At 44.0% G+C, this 22,557-nt stretch overlaps 1 protein-coding gene across 9 annotated transcripts in view; it reads left to right on the forward strand.

Moving 5' to 3' along the window:
• The window catches only part of CCDC88A (coiled-coil domain containing 88A), a 320,350-nt gene that overhangs the window by 98,133 nt on the left and 199,660 nt on the right, over positions 1-22,557 (forward strand). For all 9 annotated transcript variants that reach the window (XM_063918618.1, XM_063918617.1, XM_063918621.1 and 6 more), the window contains exon 3: positions 6,555-6,663. In XM_063918618.1, the coding sequence (XP_063774688.1) occupies positions 6,555-6,663 (109 nt within the window). The remainder of the gene's footprint in view (positions 1-6,554; positions 6,664-22,557) is intronic.

A 22,557-nucleotide genomic window follows, 5' to 3' on the forward strand; every position in this document is an offset into this window, starting at 1 on the left:
CTCAACAAAAAGTTAAAAAGATATTGCGCCAGGTCAAGGGACCCTCAGGCGATAGCTGTGGACGCTCTAGTGACACCGTGGGTGTACCAGTCGGTTTATGTGTTCCCTCCTCTGCCTCTCATTCCAAAGGTATTGAGAATAATAAGAAAGCGAGGAGTAAACACAATTCTCGTGGTTCCGGATTGGCCAAGACGAGCGTGGTACCCGGAACTTCAAGAGATGCTCTCAGAGGACCCGTGGCCTCTACCGCTCAGACAGGACCTGATACAGCAGGGGCCCTGTCTGTTCCAAGACTTACCGCGGCTGCGTTTGACGGCATGGCGGTTGAACACCGGATCCTAAAGGAAAAGGGTATTCCGGAAGAAGTCATTCCTACGCTTATTAAGGCCAGGAAAGATGTTACGGCAACGCATTATCACCGCATATGGCGAAAATATGTTGCATGGTGCGAGGCCAATAAGGCCCCAACAGAGGAATTTCAACTAGGTCGATTTCTGCATTTCCTGCAAGCAGGAGTGGATATGGGCCTAAAACTAGGCTCCATTAAAGTACAGATCTCGGCTCTGTCGATTTTCTTTCAAAAAGAACTAGCTTCAGTACCTGAAGTTCAGACTTTTGTAAAAGGAGTGCTGCATATTCAGCCCCCGTTTGTGCCTCCAGTGGCACCTTGGGATCTCAACGTGATGTTGAGTTTCTTAAAATCACATTGGTTTGAGCCACTAAAAACCGTGGATCTGAAATATCTCACGTGGAAAGTGGTCATGTTATTAGCCTTGGCTTCAGCCAGGCGAGTGTCAGAATTGGCGGCTTTATCATGTAAAAGCCCTTATCTGATTTTCCATATGGATAGGGCAGAGTTGAGGACTCGTCCCCAATTTCTCCCTAAGGTGGTGTCAGCGTTTCACCTGAACCAGCCTATTGTGGTGCCGACGGCTACTAGTGAATTGGAGGACTCCAAGTTGATAGACGTTGTCAGGGCCCTGAAAATATATGTTTCCAGGACGGCTGGAGTCAGAAAATCTGACTCGCTGTTTATCCTGTATGCACCCGACAAGCTGGGTGCTCCTGCTTCTAAGCAGTCTATTGCTCGCTGGATTTGTAGTACAATTCAGCTTGCACATTCTGTGGCAGGCATACCACAGCCAAAATCTGTAAATGCCCATTCCACAAGGAAGGTGGGCTCATCTTGGGCGGCTGCCCGAGGGGTCTCGGCTTTACAACTTTGCCGAGCAGCTACTTGGTCAGGGGCAAACACGTTTGCAAAATTCTACAAATTTGATACCCTGGCTGAGGAGGACCTGGAGTTCTCTCATTCGGTGCTACAGAGTCATCCGCACTCTCCCGCCCGTTTGGGAGCTTTGGTATAATCCCCATGGTCCTTACGGAGTTCCCAGCATCCACTAGGACGTTAGAGAAAATAAGAATTTACTCACCGGTAATTCTATTTCTCGTAGTCCGTAGTGGATGCCGGGTGCCCATCCCAAGTGCGGATTGTCTGCAATACTTGTAAATAGTTATTGTTAACTAAAGGGTTATTGTTGAGCCATCTGTTGAGAGGCTCAGTTGTTTTCATACTGTCAAACTGGATATAGTATCACGAGTTGTACGGTGTGATTGGTGTGGCTGGTAAGAGTCTTACCCGGGATTCTAAATCCTTCCTTATTATGTCTGCTCGTCCGGGCACAGTGTCCTAACTGAGGCTTGGAGGAGGGTCATAGTGGGAGGAGTCAGTGCACACCAGGTAGTCATAAATCTTTCTAGAGTGCCCAGCCTCCTTCGGAGCCCGCTATTCCCCATGGTCCTTACGGAGTTCCCAGCATCCACTACGGACTACGAGAAATCGAATTACCGGTGAGTAAATTCTTATTTTTTTAAATTTCCCTTTTTCTAAAGTTCTTTTTGTGGAGTACAGTAAAATATGTTCTGTGTAATCACAGTGACTGACCGTAAATCGCGTTTTGTACACTGACATCTTGATTTCACATCCCGGGTGTTAATGACAGCATCCTCCCTTTGATCTGTTATTCTGTGTGTGGTTTTCCCTGTCGTTGCACGCTGATCACTCCTAATACCACTGCTGTGGTGTTGTTCCTTTTGATTTGCTGGTGTTTGAGTCAGTAGCTCATGCTGACAAGGCAGATCCTCCCCACCTTCCTACAGAATAAAGGGTCTTTGTGGCCATGGGCTTTTACTAACATAGGTGGGTCTGACAAGCTTCAAGTTGTAGCTAGAATCCAGTCAGATTTTGTACTGATTTCACCAAATAACTGTGCAGTAGCGATCTGCAAATCTGATCCTGTGTGCATATTTATGCCTGTAAGTCTAGTCAGTAAATCTATTTATAGAACAATGTCATCCTCTATAGCAAAACAACTTGCATTTGTCTGTACTACACAGACTGGTATTGGCAAGGGGTGTGGATCATCAAATCATCAGTGTCTAGGTCGACAATGTTTAGGTCGACAGTCACTAGGCCGACAGGGTCGGAAGGTCGACAGGGTTTCTAGGTCGACATGTGCTAGGTCAACAGGTCAAAAGGTCAACATGAGTTGGGGTTTTTTGTGTCATTTTCTGCGTACAGTGACCGGGAACCCCAATTAGTGCACCGTGTCCCCTCACATGGCTCGCTTCGCTCGAGCCATGCGAGGTTACCATTCCAATCGTAGTCCGCGTGGATCGTTAAGTATGAAAAAGTTCAAATTTTTTTTTAAACTCATGTCGACTTTTGACCTGTCGACATAGCACATGTCAGCCTAGAAACCCTGTCGACCTAGTGACTGTCGACCTATAGTGGTCGACCTAAACATTGTCGAACTAGACAGTGTCGATCTTCAGACCGGATCCCTTGACATATTCAAGGAGTTCTTTACGCATATGCTATAAATGCATTTTTTAAAAAGACATCATATCAAAACAAAAAGCCAATGGCAACCAATCAGCAGTGAGCCTTGAAAAAAAAAAAACCTGTCAAGTTGCTATGGGTTACTGTACATACTTTTTTAAATTTAAAACTGATGGGCAACAAGCTGCCTTATTTGGCCTTGTCGAGGAATAGAGGACCACCCGCCTGGTTCCTGAAATGTATCTGGTTGCCCATCTCTGCTTTCATTAAATACATCATTACAATTGAAATTATGATGCAATTAAGCCCCTTAAAAACTGTTCTGATTTACAACAAGCATCAGCTAGATCGGTAAGCTCATGCAGGTTTGTGAGGCCAGGGTTTTGAGTTATACAACATTCTGTTAATGTCTGATGTAAATAACTCCATATAACAATAACCAAATATATTTTTGTATTGTATATTCATAATTGTGTGGTCAAGCTAAATTCTGCAAACCACCTGCAAAACTGATATTTATAAATTTACTATCCGATCTTTGCAAACAATAAAATTTTTTAATACATACTAATAAACACTAAAATGCCATTGGCTGGTTGTGGCTTCCTCTCTCTCCCTACCTGCATGGAGGCCATTTGAAGGGTCTCTTGACCCCTGTATATTGTCAGCACCCCTGTACAACCAAATTGCTTTTGCCTTTTAAAGGATTGCCCCTTTAAAACACTGGGCAAACTTGACGATGCTTGCAAGTAGCAGGCTATTGCATTTTTCCCTCGTTGTCTCCACTCACAAAAAGCTCTGGCTCAAATTGAAGAAACTTTGGTTAGGCCACAGTGATCTAAGAGACGTCTAGATTAAAAAAAGAAAATTAATGGCATTAAACCTTCAATTTCCATCTAATGTGACATTCCTGAGTATTCCATTGCTCTAGTAAGTACAATTGTTGAACTGATCTGCACTCTCCTGGATGTGGCTATGAGGCATAGAGGTCGGAGTTGCGGTCAGGTGAAAGAATACACCAGCATTAAGTTTAATAATATCATGATCTTCGAAACCGGTATAATATAATCAACATTATTGTGGCGCAGGATAATAACTGGATCTAAGATGTTTTTTAAACAGGCGCTTATTAAAGACTTTAAAACAATATCCGCATTCAGAAAATCACTGTGATTTTATTTATTTTTTTAACCTGTTTTTATAAAGTTAGTAGTAGTATGCTTTATTTATATACATCACAATTTATCATGATCAGACATTCAGAGCCACCAAGAGTTCGGTCAGGCCCCGGTACTATGGGGCATGGCTAAGTGTGGGGGCGTAACCATGCACCCTTGTGACTATCCGGACCCTATGAAGAAGCTGCACTGAGTGGGTGTGGTTATGTCTCTTTGGTATGCTTAGGTCCCTGCTACGCCCCCAAACAGGCCCGGGTACAGTGTACCTGCAAGGTGCCCCTGCAGACTATCCTGCTGTAATGACCAAGTCCTTTGTGCAGTGCTAGAATTGGAAATAAAGCTTCTTTTCTTCCCATTTCATGCTCCTATAATTCCACCTGCGCTTGTCTAGAAGAGAACATTTTCATTTAAATTATTGGAGAAATATATGTAAATGTAATTGGTTGACAGACTTTCATTTTATATTATAAATGTAAATTTAACAAAACCATGGCATCACTTATTGTAAAGGACCAGAAAACTGTGCTGCTCTATACTACTGACATAGCAAATAGGATCTAGTTCTAGTGGGACAGAGTGGACCCTAGCTGTTAGTGCACTGGGAGGGCATAGTATCAGGAGGAAATAGGATGGGAGGCTGTAGTAAAGAGCTGGTTTTGAGAGCAAAGTTGACAGGTTGAAGGTTAGGAGTATGTCTGGAGGGGCCGCATAGCAAGTTCTAGCCGGGAACAGCATGGGAGAAATCTCTGATTTAGTTGGTTATCAATGAGGAGGCGAATTGCAGGCAGATATGGCAGTGAGAATATTGTTATGTGTTCAGAAGATGTATTAGGAAGAGTTACTGGAGAGGACTTTGATGGTGATGGTGGGAAATGTGGATTCTCCTGGTGGAGGTTATGGGGAGCCTGTGTTATGACAGAGTGGTGTGTTGGTAAGAGGGGTTGATAAATCTTACTGCAGCATCCAGGGCAGATTGTAGCGGGGATAGGATGTTGAGAGGCTAGATATGGCAGTCGGGTACCTTGTATACAAGGAAACAAGAGCAGTCAGGGGAGAAGAGGGCATGTGCAAGAGGAGGTAGCAGAGACTGACTATATTCTTAGTTCACGACAGAAGTACCGATGTGTCCTCAATCACTAGCGTCTTGGTGCCAAACCCATGGCATGCTTTAGATGGCAGGCTAAGGATAGCAAGGTTAAGATGTCTGTGCTTTAGCTTTTTTTTCGCACTGTAGTGGGTTGTGTTGCATTGCAGCAACATAGAAACAGGATAGTAGTGTTCTAAGGGCTTGGCATGTTTGACACAGTTGTGGCAGTGTAAATTTGTATGATGATGTGTGAAGTGTAGACATGAAAGCCTGATGTAGGTGCCGGCAGGTATTAGGGTGAAGGAGTGGGTAAGGATCGGGATATAAAAGAGTGAGGGTAATATGAAGACCTCTTCCTGGGTAACCTAACCGGACAAGAGTAGGGGAAGTGAGGAGAAGGTGGGACTGAGTGCTATAGCTCAAGTAGATGCTTCTTCTTATAGCTCAATTTGTATTGTATAGTTTACGGGCTGTTAAAGCCAATCCTCAGGATTTATATTTTACTATTTCTCCTGTGTATACAGGTTGAGTATCCCATATCCAAATATTCCGAAATACGGAATTGAGTGAGAGTGAGATAGTGAAACCTTTGTTTTCTGATGGCTCAATGTACACAAACTTTGTTTAATGCACAAAGTTAGTAAAAATATTGGCTAAAATTACCTTCAGGCTGTGTGTATAAGGTGTATATGAAACATAAATGCATTCTGTGCTTAGACGTAAGGTGGGTACACACTGATAGATATATCTGCCGATCAATTGATCGGCAGATATATCTATGGACCGATCGGGCAGTGTGTTGAGCATACAAACTGCCCAATCCGTTGGGGACTGACGTCATGAACTATGCGGGCGTGTACACACGCCCGCCCACTTCAGCTGTCAATCACTGCTGGTCGCCGCAGCATGTGTACGGCTGGTTGCCTGTACACACACAGCGATGCGCCAATATATCAGTAGATATATTGGCTGTGCTGCGGGACCGACGCGATATGTTTGTGAACGACGGAGTTCACAGACTTATCGCCCGTACACACTGACCGACGGACCCACAATATATCGGCTGTTCAAGAGAACGGCCGATATATCGGCCAGTGTGGACCCTCCTTAAGGTCCCATCACCATGACATCTGATTATGGTATGCAATTATTAGTGATGAGCGGATTCGGTTTTACTCGGTTTTACTCGGTTTTACTCGGTTCTCAAAACGGCATCTTATTGGCTCACGGATGTCACGTGTTTTGGATAGCCAATAAGATGCCGTTTTGAGAACCGAGTAAAACCGAACCTCGCTCATCACTAGCAATTATTCCAAAATACGGAAAAATCCGATATCCAAAATACTTCTGGTCCCAAGCATTTTGGATAAGGGATACTCAACCTGAATAAACATTTATCATTTTTAATAATGCTAATATATATACTCTGTCTTGTCTTCTGTTTCAGAAATCCCAAAGCTGATAATCAAAGACTATACCGAAAGATCAACAATGATGCCTCCCTTCGAATACAAAACTTGTCCGTTCTGGTAAAACAAATCAAGTCTTACTATCAGGTACAGTGTTTTATCCTATAATATTTCTTCATAAGGAAACGCATTGTGCCTGAGTTTATTTGGCAGCAGATTTCCGTCATTTGTACGCCATGTGTAATTATTACTTGTGATGCAGAATAAGCTGCGCTGTTGTTTACATTTAATAAATGGGCCAAAAACAAATTGTGACGGAGATGATGAAAAACTGTAAACAACAAATCTTCAAAGGGCTTACATGAAACGCTGGAGGGGAACATTCATTTAAAAGTTAAATGTATATTTGCCTGGAATGTGATAAACAAATATTCGCTTTAGGCAGAAATAACTGTGTGTGTTTTTCCTCTACTTCATTAAAAGTAATAATTATATATTCTGTTTCCAGGTGAAAAAAAAAAAATAGACTTTGACAAAATAGTTATAGGCTTCCTAAATTTCTCAAAGCACCTGTATAATTACAGCCCCGCAAACATTTGGATTAGACTGGTATAACCGTGTACTACATCTGTGCATCTTGTGGGATGGGAGAGAGTCTGACAAAATAGAGATCTGGGAAATGAATGTACAGTATACCGTTGCTGGTTTTGTACTTTAGTGAATTGTTGGTTCATTATTGTTTTTTTAATGGTTTTTGGAAAACAACTGTGAAAAAGTGCATTCAATTTCTTTAGCGTTCTGGATGCAGGGAGTTTAATTAGAGTAGTATCTTGTAATCAATATACTGAAAGAAAAATAAAATGTCAAGTTTTATGTTTTTTTCTCTGTTGTATTGATTGGGAATCCCTGTGATTGGAAGGCCCACTGTGTGTCCCCTATAGACTTTATGCAGTAATTGTGTTACTGTTCAATATCAGAAGCTAGTTAAGGTCAAAATATGGGAGATCTAAGACCAGACCGAAAGACATGAGACTTGAAATTGATAATATTGGTGATGGTGGACCGGGCCTAAAAATAGAGATGTGCACTTGAAATTTTTCGGGTTTTGTGTTTTTGGGTTCGGTTCCGCGGCCGTGTTTTGGGTTCGACCGCGTTTTGGCAAAACCTCACCGAATTTTTTTTGTCGGATTCGGGTGTGTTTTGGATTCGGGTGTTTTTTTCAAAAAACCCTAAAGAACAGCTTAAATCATAGAATTTGGGGGTCATTTTGATCCCAAAGTATTATTAACCTCAAAAACCATAATTTCCACTCATTTTCAGTCTATTCTGAATACCTCACACCTCACAATATTATTTTTAGTCCTAAAATTTGCACCGAGGTAGCTGTGTGAGTAAGATAAGCGACCCTAGTGGCCGACACAAACACCGGGCCCATCTAGGAGTGGCACTGCAGTGTCACGCAGGATGGCCCTTCCAAAAAACACTCCCCAAACAGCACATGACGCAAAGAAAAAAAGAGGCGCAATGAGGTACTGTAGCTGTGTGAGTAAGATAAGCAACCCTAGTGGCCGACACAAACACCGGGCCCATCTAGGAGTGGCACTGCAGTGTCACGCAGGATGGCCCTTCCAAAAAACACTCCCCAAACAGCACATGATGCAAAGAAAAAAAGAGGCGCAATGAGGTAGCTGTGTGAGTAAGATAAGCGACCCTAGTGGCCGACACAAACACCGGGCCCATCTAGGAGTGGCACTGCAGTGTCACGCAGGATGGCCCTTCCAAAAAACACTCCCCAAACAGCACATGACGCAAAGAAAAAAAGAGGCGCAATGAGGTAGCTGTGTGAGTAAGATAAGCGACCCTAGTGGCCGACACAAACACCGGGCCCATCTAGGAGTGGCACTGCAGTGTCACGCAGGATGGCCCTTCCAAAAAACACTCCCCAAACAGCACATGACGCAAAGAAAAAAAGAGGCGCAATGAGGTAGCTGTGTGAGTAAGATAAGCGACCCTAGTGGCCGACACAAACACCGGGCCCATCTAGGAGTGGCACTGCAGTGTCACGCAGGATGGCCCTTCCAAAAAACACTCCCCAAACAGCACATGACGCAAAGAAAAAAAGAGGCGCAATGAGGTAGCTGTGTGAGTAAGATAAGCGACCCTAGTGGCCGACACAAACACCTGGCCCATCTAGGAGTGGCACTGCAGTGTCACCATAGGCGTGCGCAGCACATTTTATAAGGGGGTGCACAACTGGAGTGGCGTGCCTTGCTCTGCCTACCGGGCATGCCTAGCACCATATATTAGCAATCAGAGAGAAAGAGGGAGAAAAAGAGAGAGGCGAGACAGAGGGTAGAGAGAGGGCCAGGGTAGAGAGAGAGGGGGTACAGGTGGCACTGTGTAGCTCATTCTGTCCCCATACCCCCTAGTACAAGCATGTGTGTGTGTGTGTGTGTGTGTGTGTGTGTCCCTTCAATACAAGAGGCATTAGGAACCTGAGGCAGCGGCGGGTCCCCCTTTCAGCACCAGCAGCAGCGGTTCCACTCTTCTGGTTACTGTTGGATTGTAACGTCGGGCAGCAGCACCAGAGAGGAGAAGAAAAGGTGACAGGAGGGACTGGATCGCCTCCTCACGCTAGTACTGCGTTGATAGTGCTGCTGTATGCCCCTTCAATGTACCACATTGCCGCAGGTCCCTCCGTAAAAATATATATATAAAAAAGTCGCACAAACCACATGGGGTGGGAGAGGGCCAGTCTGCCTCCACACACACATTGGGGGTCATTCCGAGTTGATCGCTAGCTGCCGTTGTTCGCAGCGTAGCGATCAGGCAAAAAAAATCGGCATTTCTGCGCATGCGTATGGGACGCAATGCGCAAGCACGACGTACTTTCACAACAAACGATGCAGTTTTACACAAAGTCGAACGACTCTTTTCAGTCGCTCTGCTGATCGGTGAGTGATTGACATGAAAGGGGCGTTTCTGGGAGGTAACTGACCGTTTTCCGGGAGTGTACTAAAAAACGCAGACGTGCCTGGGGAAACGGGGGAGTGGCTGGCCGAACGCAGGGCGTGTATGTGACGTCAAAACAGGAACTAAATAGTCTGAAGTGATCGCAAGGTAGGAGTAGGTCTGGAGCTACTCAGAAACTGCATGAAAATATTTTGGAGCAGTTCTGCGAACCTTTCGGTCACACTTCTGCTAAGCTAAGATACACTCCCAGAGGGCGGCGGCCTAGCGTTTGCATTGCTGCTAAAAGAAGCTAGCGAGCGATCAACTCGGAATGAGGGCCAATGTCCCCTCCAGTCACCACTCTGCCCCCCCATACACACACACATATATATATATATATATATATAGAACATGTGTACTCCTGCACTCGCATCAAAAATAACAACAGTGGGGTGCTCCTAGTGGGGTACTCCAAGTACTGGTAGGCCCACAATATTCAAGCAAGAGTCCAAAGATTTGGAGGTGCACTCATCCAGTAAGTGATTCACAGCAGCTTTTCATAATTCACATAAATTTTATTGATAGAAATTCGGCTTATTCAGTCGACGTTTCGATCCTCAGTGTCGGGATCTTTTTCAAGACAAGCTTCGAGATATGATTAATGCTCACAAGGCATCATATACTGATTTCTACAACACAATAAACAATACATACATAAACTCACAATACTTTACAAACATTACAAAAACTCAAAACAAAAACAAAAAAGCATATAGTGTTGAACCACCGCGTCATTCAAGTTCACTATGCACCAAGTGAGAGGCAAATGGGACCCCAGAAATTAAGTGGGTGAATACCCTCGCCCCACATGCACGTCATCCGTAGTTAAGGTGAGATATAGAAAACACTAGGGGCCTAATGTGTGAAAAATGATTCAAACAAACTTACTCTGCTTAATCAATATATCCAGTTCGGACAATACCGTGGCTGCACGGCTGATAAAGCCATATGCACAATGGTTTCTAAAAAAATGCATCCATATCAGTATCAAAACAAACTGAAAACAGGCACAACTGGTCTCCACCCCTGTTGTGCTAGTGCGAATAGTAATACTCACACATGTGGATAACAAGCTCATGTAGACAACTTAGACACCTCCATAGATCACTACAAAACATATATGGAATATGTAATCAGACTTTTAGTAAGTTACAAACTCACTTGACAAGCGTCACTAAAATAGTGTCAATTTCACTCATAGGATATACCAGGTACTCACCCTAGATGATCATGTCATACCAGCCTCGGCAGCCATACTGATACACCACTCATTGCCAGTCCTTATATACCCCCTCACCGGAAATAGATCGTGCACCTCTGTAGAAAAACCCCACTCCTCGAAACTACGGGTGCGGGCGGGCTTAATGCCCAGCAGTACCCAGCCACCTAGTCCAAATGTCTTCATCTCTCGGGCATTCAAACACCTCCCTTGGAAGTACATAATCTACGCTATAATCTACTGATTACCGTCCGTGAAACGCTTTGCGTTCCACGGCCTCGTGACCGGAAGTGCCAGACGTCCAAATAGTCTCGTCTTGTGCGCCGCTGATGGAGCGCATTGCGCTCCACGCCATAGGAAACAAAGGTGACGGAGGTCCTGTTGATCACTTAGTGACGTACACCCCACGCTCACCATGGCAACTACGGAACGTATTACGTTCCACAGCCCGGTGCACGGACTCGCTCATATATGGGAAGGTGGCCAACTTTATAATCCGGCACTGGTGAATACTGATCTAGTAAGAACAATACTGTGAACTAGATGGAAGTAACACTGCTCACTGTGTGCAGAGAGAAAAAGACTCATGAGGGAATACAGGATACTGAATCCAAGACATGAATCTACCCGTGCACTGGTTCAAACCAGGTCTCAACAGTCTCCACTCGGGGTGCTATAATGATCAAGCTGACGCGGTGTCACACACAAAGGAATAATAAAATAGACAAATGCACAACACATTAAAACAAGACATACTTAGTCCGACACAAACTGATGTCTACCAGACCACTGTAGACACTAATAAAGCTTAACCCTATAGTTTAATACTCGGGGCTTGAAAAGGGATAGTGATTTAATTGTTTAATTATAAAGGGATAAGTAACGTAGTCCTCTCTGGTAAATAAGGTCTGGTAGTGTACAGGTGGCGTCGTTCACATATGTCCATAAGAAATGAGCTCTCTACACCCACACCGTCCCTTGCCTCATAAACTCCCAACTATTTTTTACTGCTAGACTACTTGTTTAACAGTAGTCTTGCACTAGCATAGTATCATGGGTAAACTCATTTGGTGTGAGGGATTAACGGGTAAGGAGCTGCTGGGAACCTGACTGCAAGGATGATTCACAGGAAAACATTCATGGCAGAGTGTTCATTCAGACCTTTAGGTGAAACTGTATTAAGATGGGAAATCCAGAAACTCTCCCGTTGTCGTAAAGCAAGAGTACGGTCCCCACCATGTGACAGTGGTGGGACCCAGTCTATGAGTCTGCATTTGATGTTTGCCACCTGGTGTCCTCTCTGTAGGTAATGTCTGGCGACGGGTTTGTCAGTAGTACCCGTTTGGATAGCCGTGCGAATGGACAGCCGATGGTTTGCCATTCGTTCCCTGAAACACCGGGTGGTAAGGCCTACATAGTGTAATCCACACGGACAAGTTAGTGTGTAAACCACAAAGTCTAACCTACAGTGCAGATGATACCTGATTTTAATATTTCTCCCTGAATGAGGGTGCGGAAACGTAGGACCAGTCAGTAGAGATCTACAAGTGGTGCATTTGCCACATGAGAAGCAACCCGGTTTGCTGCTCATGATCTGGAGAAAATTCAATTTAGTCTCGGGTACCGCTGTCGGTCTCATAAGAATCTGTCTCAGGTTTGGTCCACGTTTATAAGCCATCATGGGTGGGTCCATATGCGTGAAAGGTAACCCAGGGTCAGACTTTACAATTGGCCAATGTTTGCGTAAGGTTTTACGCGTGAACTGTGCATAATTATCATACTTGGTCGTAAAGACCATACGGGTATCAATGGGCGTGGCTACAGATGTAGTCTCGTTGAATTTACGTCTGGCCTTACGTAAACTGTTACTGATCACCTTGTTTGAGTAACCTCTCTCGGTAAACCTGTGTTTCATTTCTATAAGTTGTTTCTCTCTGTTGCCCGCATCATTATTTATGCGCATAACTCGTAAAAATTGAGAAATAGGTAAATTGTTTTTTAGAGAAGGGGGATGAAAGCTACTGGTTAATAAAGTGGTATTTCTGTCTGTCGCTTTTCTGAATACTGATGTCACAAATTTTCCATCTTTAATGGACACTTCGACATCTAAAAAATGTATGGTGTGATCTGAGCTTTCACTGGTAAACTTGACGGGACTCTGTAATGCATTGAGGTTATTTACCATCTCCAAAAAGGCTTCCTGGGTATCTTCCCATATCAGGAAGACATCGTCAATAAATCGTTTATAAAACGAGATCCTTGAGCCATATACAGGCAGGATCTGTGTCTCCTCAAAATTGGACATATACAGATTCGCGTATGCGGGCGCCAGATTGGAGCCCATAGCTGTGCCCGATACTTGAAGGAAATAGCAATCTTTGTATTTAAAATGATTCAGATCCAGTACAAGTTGGATCAATTCAAGGACAAATTCTGTCGGTATATTTTCAACTGGATTGTGGGTGAGCACCCCTTTGATTGCTTCAAACCCTTCCTTGTGCGGTATGATCGTGTACAGAGATTGTACATCCATGGTACACAGGAGATAATTGCCCTTGGGTACCTCGGTCTGTCCGAGTAGATACAAAAAGTCGCTTGTGTCGCGAATGTAGCTGCGACTCGTGCGGACATGGGGTTGAAGTATAGAGTCAACCCACCTAGCTATAGGCTGTAACAGTGAGCCTTCAGCTGCAATAATAGGTCGTCCTGGCGGGTTGATCAGTGTTTTATGAATTTTTGGGAGTGTATAGATAATGGGGCACTTGGGCTCATCTATACTCATGAAATCAAACAAATCCTGGTCAATCCAATTACTCTCGAGCCCTCTTTGTAGACTCTGGTCGATGGTCTTCTTAATAGAGGGTATCGGATTGGTCATAACCTTCCGATATACTGTGGTGTCTGCTAACTGCCGACTCACCTCAGCATCATAATCGGTCCAATCCTGGACCACCACAGCCCCACCCTTGTCGGCGGGTCTTATTACTATGGATGTATCATCCCTAAGCTTCTTAAGTGCCTGTCTTTCGCCCGGGGTTAGATTGTCAAAGAGGCGTGGTGGTTTGAACTTTTGAACATCATCCTTGACCAGTCTGAGAAAAGTCTTCATGCTGGAGTTCTGAGTAGTTGGATCAAACCTAGAGCTCTTTTTAAAGGGCTTCCTGTCAGCAGATTTCGGCTGGCTAGCAAAATATTCCTTGAGTCTCAAATTACGTCCAAACCTATACTGATCCACAACACCTTGAAATGTGTGGTGTGGAAAAGTGGGGACAAATGACAAACCTCTTGTCAGGAGGCTTAACTCGGACTGATCAAGAACGCGCCTGGATAAGTTAAATACCAGATCTAATTCTGTTTCCTGCGCCCCCTTCTTTTTGCGACCGCCCCTTCTAGTGAGGCGTCTGTGCCTCGGGAGTCCCCGTGGGCTGGTGGAAGGCCCTTGGGTCCCGACGTTTTGTCTAAAAAATGTTGAGTGTTACTTTTCTGTGTATCAGAGAGATCAGTGTCTGATGTGGTTAATGAGGAGGCAATCTCCCTCGGGAAAGGGGCTTGTCTGCGTTTTCTAAAGAAACGTCCTGTTCTTTCACCCTGTTGTGTATTGCTGTTGCCTAGCAACCACCGATACACAGTATGATTTTTATAATCTGCTGTTACCGTGGAGAGTTTCTTTCTTTTGAACGAAGTGAGTTCCTTTCTGTAGGAATCTACCTGTGTTTGCAGTCTTTCTACCCAGTTACTGCTCTTATCTTCCTTAAGGGTTGGTAATGAAATGGTCTCAAGTTGCTCAATCTCAGTTTTCACTTTTTTCAATTCCCCACCTACTTCCTCAATAACTAGTATGAGAAGATCAAGTGAGCATTTGTTCAAAATAGAACACCATCTGCTACAAAAGACTGGATTGTTGCGACCCAAGGTAGGTATGTTACTGACCCTAAATCCACGGGGTATAAGTTTCCGTCTGTGGTATTCAGACAAAAACTGGCCGTGTAGCATAAGATCTACTTCGCGTCGTTTTAATCTTAATGTCCGATAGAATATATCTGCGGACGATTCGGCTGGTAAAGTGTCGAAATCGAGTTTATCAAATAAAACCTTTTCAATCTCGTCATCAGTAAAGGATATAATACCTTGCTCAGCCTTAGATAGCAACCCTTCATCAAACATACATGAACCCCCCTGGGCCATGGCACTCAGGACGTTAGTGGTGATAGTAGAGCCCAATCACAATGTTAACATGAAATAACATAAGACAATATTAAAACACTTAAAAACAATGTCCAAACGCTTAAATGTATTAGTGTTTGTCTCTTTTGTAATACACAATCAAGTGATGGGTGTCAGAAGATATGGACACTTAAAGTAAACCATATGATATAGAACATGTGTACTCCTGCACTCGCATCAAAAATAACAACAGTGGGGTGCTCCTAGTGGGGTACTCCAAGTACTGGTAGGCCCACAATATTCAAGCAAGAGTCCAAAGATTTGGAGGTGCACTCATCCAGTAAGTGATTCACAGCAGCTTTTCATAATTCACATAAATTTTATTGATAGAAATTCGGCTTATTCAGTCGACGTTTCGATCCTCAGTGTCGGGATCTTTTTCAAGACAAGCTTCGAGATATGATTAATGCTCACAAGGCATCATATACTGATTTCTACAACACAATAAACAATACATACATAAACTCACAATACTTTACAAACATTACAAAAACTCAAAACAAAAACAAAAAAGCATATAGTGTTGAACCACCGCGTCATTCAAGTTCACTATGCACCAAGTGAGAGGCAAATGGGACCCCAGAAATTAAGTGGGTGAATACCCTCGCCCCACATGCACGTCATCCGTAGTTAAGGTGAGATATAGAAAACACTAGGGGCCTAATGTGTGAAAAATGATTCAAACAAACTTACTCTGCTTAATCAATATATCCAGTTCGGACAATACCGTGGCTGCACGGCTGATAAAGCCATATGCACAATGGTTTCTAAAAAAATGCATCCATATCAGTATCAAAACAAACTGAAAACAGGCACAACTGGTCTCCACCCCTGTTGTGCTAGTGCGAATAGTAATACTCACACATGTGGATAACAAGCTCATGTAGACAACTTAGACACCTCCATAGATCACTACAAAACATATATGGAATATGTAATCAGACTTTTAGTAAGTTACAAACTCACTTGACAAGCGTCACTAAAATAGTGTCAATTTCACTCATAGGATATACCAGGTACTCACCCTAGATGATCATGTCATACCAGCCTCGGCAGCCATACTGATACACCACTCATTGCCAGTCCTTATATACCCCCTCACCGGAAATAGATCGTGCACCTCTGTAGAAAAACCCCACTCCTCGAAACTACGGGTGCGGGCGGGCTTAATGCCCAGCAGTACCCAGCCACCTAGTCCAAATGTCTTCATCTCTCGGGCATTCAAACACCTCCCTTGGAAGTACATAATCTACGCTATAATCTACTGATTACCGTCCGTGAAACGCTTTGCGTTCCACGGCCTCGTGACCGGAAGTGCCAGACGTCCAAATAGTCTCGTCTTGTGCGCCGCTGATGGAGCGCATTGCGCTCCACGCCATAGGAAACAAAGGTGACGGAGGTCCTGTTGATCACTTAGTGACGTACACCCCACGCTCACCATGGCAACTACGGAACGTATTACGTTCCACAGCCCGGTGCACGGACTCGCTCATATATGGGAAGGTGGCCAACTTTATAATCCGGCACTGGTGAATACTGATCTAGTAAGAACAATACTGTGAACTAGATGGAAGTAACACTGCTCACTGTGTGCAGAGAGAAAAAGACTCATGAGGGAATACAGGATACTGAATCCAAGACATGAATCTACCCGTGCACTGGTTCAAACCAGGTCTCAACAGTCTCCACTCGGGGTGCTATAATGATCAAGCTGACGCGGTGTCACACACAAAGGAATAATAAAATAGACAAATGCACAACACATTAAAACAAGACATACTTAGTCCGACACAAACTGATGTCTACCAGACCACTGTAGACACTAATAAAGCTTAACCCTATAGTTTAATACTCGGGGCTTGAAAAGGGATAGTGATTTAATTGTTTAATTATAAAGGGATAAGTAACGTAGTCCTCTCTGGTAAATAAGGTCTGGTAGTGTACAGGTGGCGTCGTTCACATATGTCCATAAGAAATGAGCTCTCTACACCCACACCGTCCCTTGCCTCATAAACTCCCAACTATTTTTTACTGCTAGACTACTTGTTTAACAGTAGTCTTGCACTAGCATAGTATCATGGGTAAACTCATTTGGTGTGAGGGATTAACGGGTAAGGAGCTGCTGGGAACCTGACTGCAAGGATGATTCACAGGAAAACATTCATGGCAGAGTGTTCATTCAGACCTTTAGGTGAAACTGTATTAAGATGGGAAATCCAGAAACTCTCCCGTTGTCGTAAAGCAAGAGTACGGTCCCCACCATGTGACAGTGGTGGGACCCAGTCTATGAGTCTGCATTTGATGTTTGCCACCTGGTGTCCTCTCTGTAGGTAATGTCTGGCGACGGGTTTGTCAGTAGTACCCGTTTGGATAGCCGTGCGAATGGACAGCCGATGGTTTGCCATTCGTTCCCTGAAACACCGGGTGGTAAGGCCTACATAGTGTAATCCACACGGACAAGTTAGTGTGTAAACCACAAAGTCTAACCTACAGTGCAGATGATACCTGATTTTAATATTTCTCCCTGAATGAGGGTGCGGAAACGTAGGACCAGTCAGTAGAGATCTACAAGTGGTGCATTTGCCACATGAGAAGCAACCCGGTTTGCTGCTCATGATCTGGAGAAAATTCAATTTAGTCTCGGGTACCGCTGTCGGTCTCATAAGAATCTGTCTCAGGTTTGGTCCACGTTTATAAGCCATCATGGGTGGGTCCATATGCGTGAAAGGTAACCCAGGGTCAGACTTTACAATTGGCCAATGTTTGCGTAAGGTTTTACGCGTGAACTGTGCATAATTATCATACTTGGTCGTAAAGACCATATGGGTAGAAAACGCAGACAAGCCCCTTTCCCGAGGGAGATTGCCTCCTCATTAACCACATCAGACACTGATCTCTCTGATACACAGAAAAGTAACACTCAACATTTTTTAGACAAAACGTCGGGACCCAAGGGCCTTCCACCAGCCCACGGGGACTCCCGAGGCACAGACGCCTCACTAGAAGGGGCGGTCGCAAAAAGAAGGGGGCGCAGGAAACAGAATTAGATCTGGTATTTAACTTATCCAGGCGCGTTCTTGATCAGTCCGAGTTAAGCCTCCTGACAAGAGGTTTGTCATTTGTCCCCACTTTTCCACACCACACATTTCAAGGTGTTGTGGATCAGTATAGGTTTGGACGTAATTTGAGACTCAAGGAATATTTTGCTAGCCAGCCGAAATCTGCTGACAGGAAGCCCTTTAAAAAGAGCTCTAGGTTTGATCCAACTACTCAGAACTCCAGCATGAAGACTTTTCTCAGACTGGTCAAGGATGATGTTCAAAAGTTCAAACCACCACGCCTCTTTGACAATCTAACCCCGGGCGAAAGACAGGCACTTAAGAAGCTTAGGGATGATACATCCATAGTAATAAGACCCGCCGACAAGGGTGGGGCTGTGGTGGTCCAGGATTGGACCGATTATGATGCTGAGGTGAGTCGGCAGTTAGCAGACACCACAGTATATCGGAAGGTTATGACCAATCCGATACCCTCTATTAAGAAGACCATCGACCAGAGTCTACAAAGAGGGCTCGAGAGTAATTGGATTGACCAGGATTTGTTTGATTTCATGAGTATAGATGAGCCCAAGTGCCCCATTATCTATACACTCCCAAAAATTCATAAAACACTGATCAACCCGCCAGGACGACCTATTATTGCAGCTGAAGGCTCACTGTTACAGCCTATAGCTAGGTGGGTTGACTCTATACTTCAACCCGATGTCCGCACGAGTCGCAGCTACATTCGCGACACAAGCGACTTTTTGTATCTACTCGGACAGACCGAGGTACCCAAGGGCAATTATCTCCTGTGTACCATGGATGTACAATCTCTGTACACGATCATACCGCACAAGGAAGGGATTGAAGCAATCAAAGGGGTGCTCACCCACAATCCAGTTGAAAATATACCGACAGAATTTGTCCTTGAATTGATCCAACTTGTACTGGATCTGAATCATTTTAAATACAAAGATTACTATTTCCTTCAAGTATCGGGCACAGCTATGGGCTCCAATCTGGCGCCCGCATACGCGAATCTGTATATGTCCAATTTTGAGGAGACACAGATCCTGCCTGTATATGGCTCAAGGATCTCGTTTTATAAACGATTTATTGACGATGTCTTCCTGATATGGGAAGATACCCAGGAAGCCTTTTTGGAGATGGTAAATAACCTCAATGCATTACAGAGTCCCGTCAAGTTTACCAGTGAAAGCTCAGATCACACCATACATTTTTTAGATGTCGAAGTGTCCATTAAAGATGGAAAATTTGTGACATCAGTATTCAGAAAAGCGACAGACAGAAATACCACTTTATTAACCAGTAGCTTTCATCCCCCTTCTCTAAAAAACAATTTACCTATTTCTCAATTTTTACGAGTTATGCGCATAAATAATGATGCGGGCAACAGAGAGAAACAACTTATAGAAATGAAACACAGGTTTACCGAGAGAGGTTACTCAAACAAGGTGATCAGTAACAGTTTACGTAAGGCCAGACGTAAATTCAACGAGACTACATCTGTAGCCACGCCCATTGATACCCGTATGGTCTTTACGACCAAGTATGATAATTATGCACAGTTCACGCGTAAAACCTTACGCAAACATTGGCCAATTGTAAAGTCTGACCCTGGGTTACCTTTCACGCATATGGACCCACCCATGATGGCTTATAAACGTGGACCAAACCTGAGACAGATTCTTATGAGACCGACAGCGGTACCCGAGACTAAATTGAATTTTCTCCAGATCATGAGCAGCAAACCGGGTTGCTTCTCATGTGGCAAATGCACCACTTGTAGATCTCTACTGACTGGTCCTACGTTTCCGCACCCTCATTCAGGGAGAAATATTAAAATCAGGTATCATCTGCACTGTAGGTTAGACTTTGTGGTTTACACACTAACTTGTCCGTGTGGATTACACTATGTAGGCCTTACCACCCGGTGTTTCAGGGAACGAATGGCAAACCATCGGCTGTCCATTCGCACGGCTATCCAAACGGGTACTACTGACAAACCCGTCGCCAGACATTACCTACAGAGAGGACACCAGGTGGCAAACATCAAATGCAGACTCATAGACTGGGTCCCACCACTGTCACATGGTGGGGACCGTACTCTTGCTTTACGACAACGGGAGAGTTTCTGGATTTCCCATCTTAATACAGTTTCACCTAAAGGTCTGAATGAACACTCTGCCATGAATGTTTTCCTGTGAATCATCCTTGCAGTCAGGTTCCCAGCAGCTCCTTACCCGTTAATCCCTCACACCAAATGAGTTTACCCATGATACTATGCTAGTGCAAGACTACTGTTAAACAAGTAGTCTAGCAGTAAAAAATAGTTGGGAGTTTATGAGGCAAGGGACGGTGTGGGTGTAGAGAGCTCATTTCTTATGGACATATGTGAACGACGCCACCTGTACACTACCAGACCTTATTTACCAGAGAGGACTACGTTACTTATCCCTTTATAATTAAACAATTAAATCACTATCCCTTTTCAAGCCCCGAGTATTAAACTATAGGGTTAAGCTTTATTAGTGTCTACAGTGGTCTGGTAGACATCAGTTTGTGTCGGACTAAGTATGTCTTGTTTTAATGTGTTGTGCATTTGTCTATTTTATTATTCCTTTGTGTGTGACACCGCGTCAGCTTGATCATTATAGCACCCCGAGTGGAGACTGTTGAGACCTGGTTTGAACCAGTGCACGGGTAGATTCATGTCTTGGATTCAGTATCCTGTATTCCCTCATGAGTCTTTTTCTCTCTGCACACAGTGAGCAGTGTTACTTCCATCTAGTTCACAGTATTGTTCTTACTAGATCAGTATTCACCAGTGCCGGATTATAAAGTTGGCCACCTTCCCATATATGAGCGAGTCCGTGCACCGGGCTGTGGAACGTAATACGTTCCGTAGTTGCCATGGTGAGCGTGGGGTGTACGTCACTAAGTGATCAACAGGACCTCCGTCACCTTTGTTTCCTATGGCGTGGAGCGCAATGCGCTCCATCAGCGGCGCACAAGACGAGACTATTTGGACGTCTGGCACTTCCGGTCACGAGGCCGTGGAACGCAAAGCGTTTCACGGACGGTAATCAGTAGATTATAGCGTAGATTATGTACTTCCAAGGGAGGTGTTTGAATGCCCGAGAGATGAAGACATTTGGACTAGGTGGCTGGGTACTGCTGGGCATTAAGCCCGCCCGCACCCGTAGTTTCGAGGAGTGGGGTTTTTCTACAGAGGTGCACGATCTATTTCCGGTGAGGGGGTATATAAGGACTGGCAATGAGTGGTGTATCAGTATGGCTGCCGAGGCTGGTATGACATGATCATCTAGGGTGAGTACCTGGTATATCCTATGAGTGAAATTGACACTATTTTAGTGACGCTTGTCAAGTGAGTTTGTAACTTACTAAAAGTCTGATTACATATTCCATATATGTTTTGTAGTGATCTATGGAGGTGTCTAAGTTGTCTACATGAGCTTGTTATCCACATGTGTGAGTATTACTATTCGCACTAGCACAACAGGGGTGGAGACCAGTTGTGCCTGTTTTCAGTTTGTTTTGATACTGATATGGATGCATTTTTTTAGAAACCATTGTGCATATGGCTTTATCAGCCGTGCAGCCACGGTATTGTCCGAACTGGATATATTGATTAAGCAGAGTAAGTTTGTTTGAATCATTTTTCACACATTAGGCCCCTAGTGTTTTCTATATCTCACCTTAACTACGGATGACGTGCATGTGGGGCGAGGGTATTCACCCACTTAATTTCTGGGGTCCCATTTGCCTCTCACTTGGTGCATAGTGAACTTGAATGACGCGGTGGTTCAACACTATATGCTTTTTTGTTTTTGTTTTGAGTTTTTGTAATGTTTGTAAAGTATTGTGAGTTTATGTATGTATTGTTTATTGTGTTGTAGAAATCAGTATATGATGCCTTGTGAGCATTAATCATATCTCGAAGCTTGTCTTGAAAAAGATCCCGACACTGAGGATCGAAACGTCGACTGAATAAGCCGAATTTCTATCAATAAAATTTATGTGAATTATGAAAAGCTGCTGTGAATCACTTACTGGATGAGTGCACCTCCAAATCTTTGGACTCTTGCTTGAATATTGTGGGCCTACCAGTACTTGGAGTACCCCACTAGGAGCACCCCACTGTTGTTATTTTTGATGCGAGTGCAGGAGTACACATGTTCTATATCATATGGTTTACTTTAAGTGTCCATATCTTCTGACACCCATCACTTGATTGTGTATTACAAAAGAGACAAACACTAATACATTTAAGCGTTTGGACATTGTTTTTAAGTGTTTTAATATTGTCTTATGTTATTTCATGTTAACATTGTGATTGGGCTCTACTATCACCACTAACGTCCTGAGTGCCATGGCCCAGGGGGGTTCATGTATGTTTGATGAAGGGTTGCTATCTAAGGCTGAGCAAGGTATTATATCCTTTACTGATGACGAGATTGAAAAGGTTTTATTTGATAAACTCGATTTCGACACTTTACCAGC

The sequence above is a fragment of the Pseudophryne corroboree genome, chromosome 4, assembly GCF_028390025.1.
Source record: "Pseudophryne corroboree isolate aPseCor3 chromosome 4, aPseCor3.hap2, whole genome shotgun sequence".
Classification (NCBI taxonomy): Eukaryota; Metazoa; Chordata; class Amphibia; order Anura; family Myobatrachidae; genus Pseudophryne; species Pseudophryne corroboree.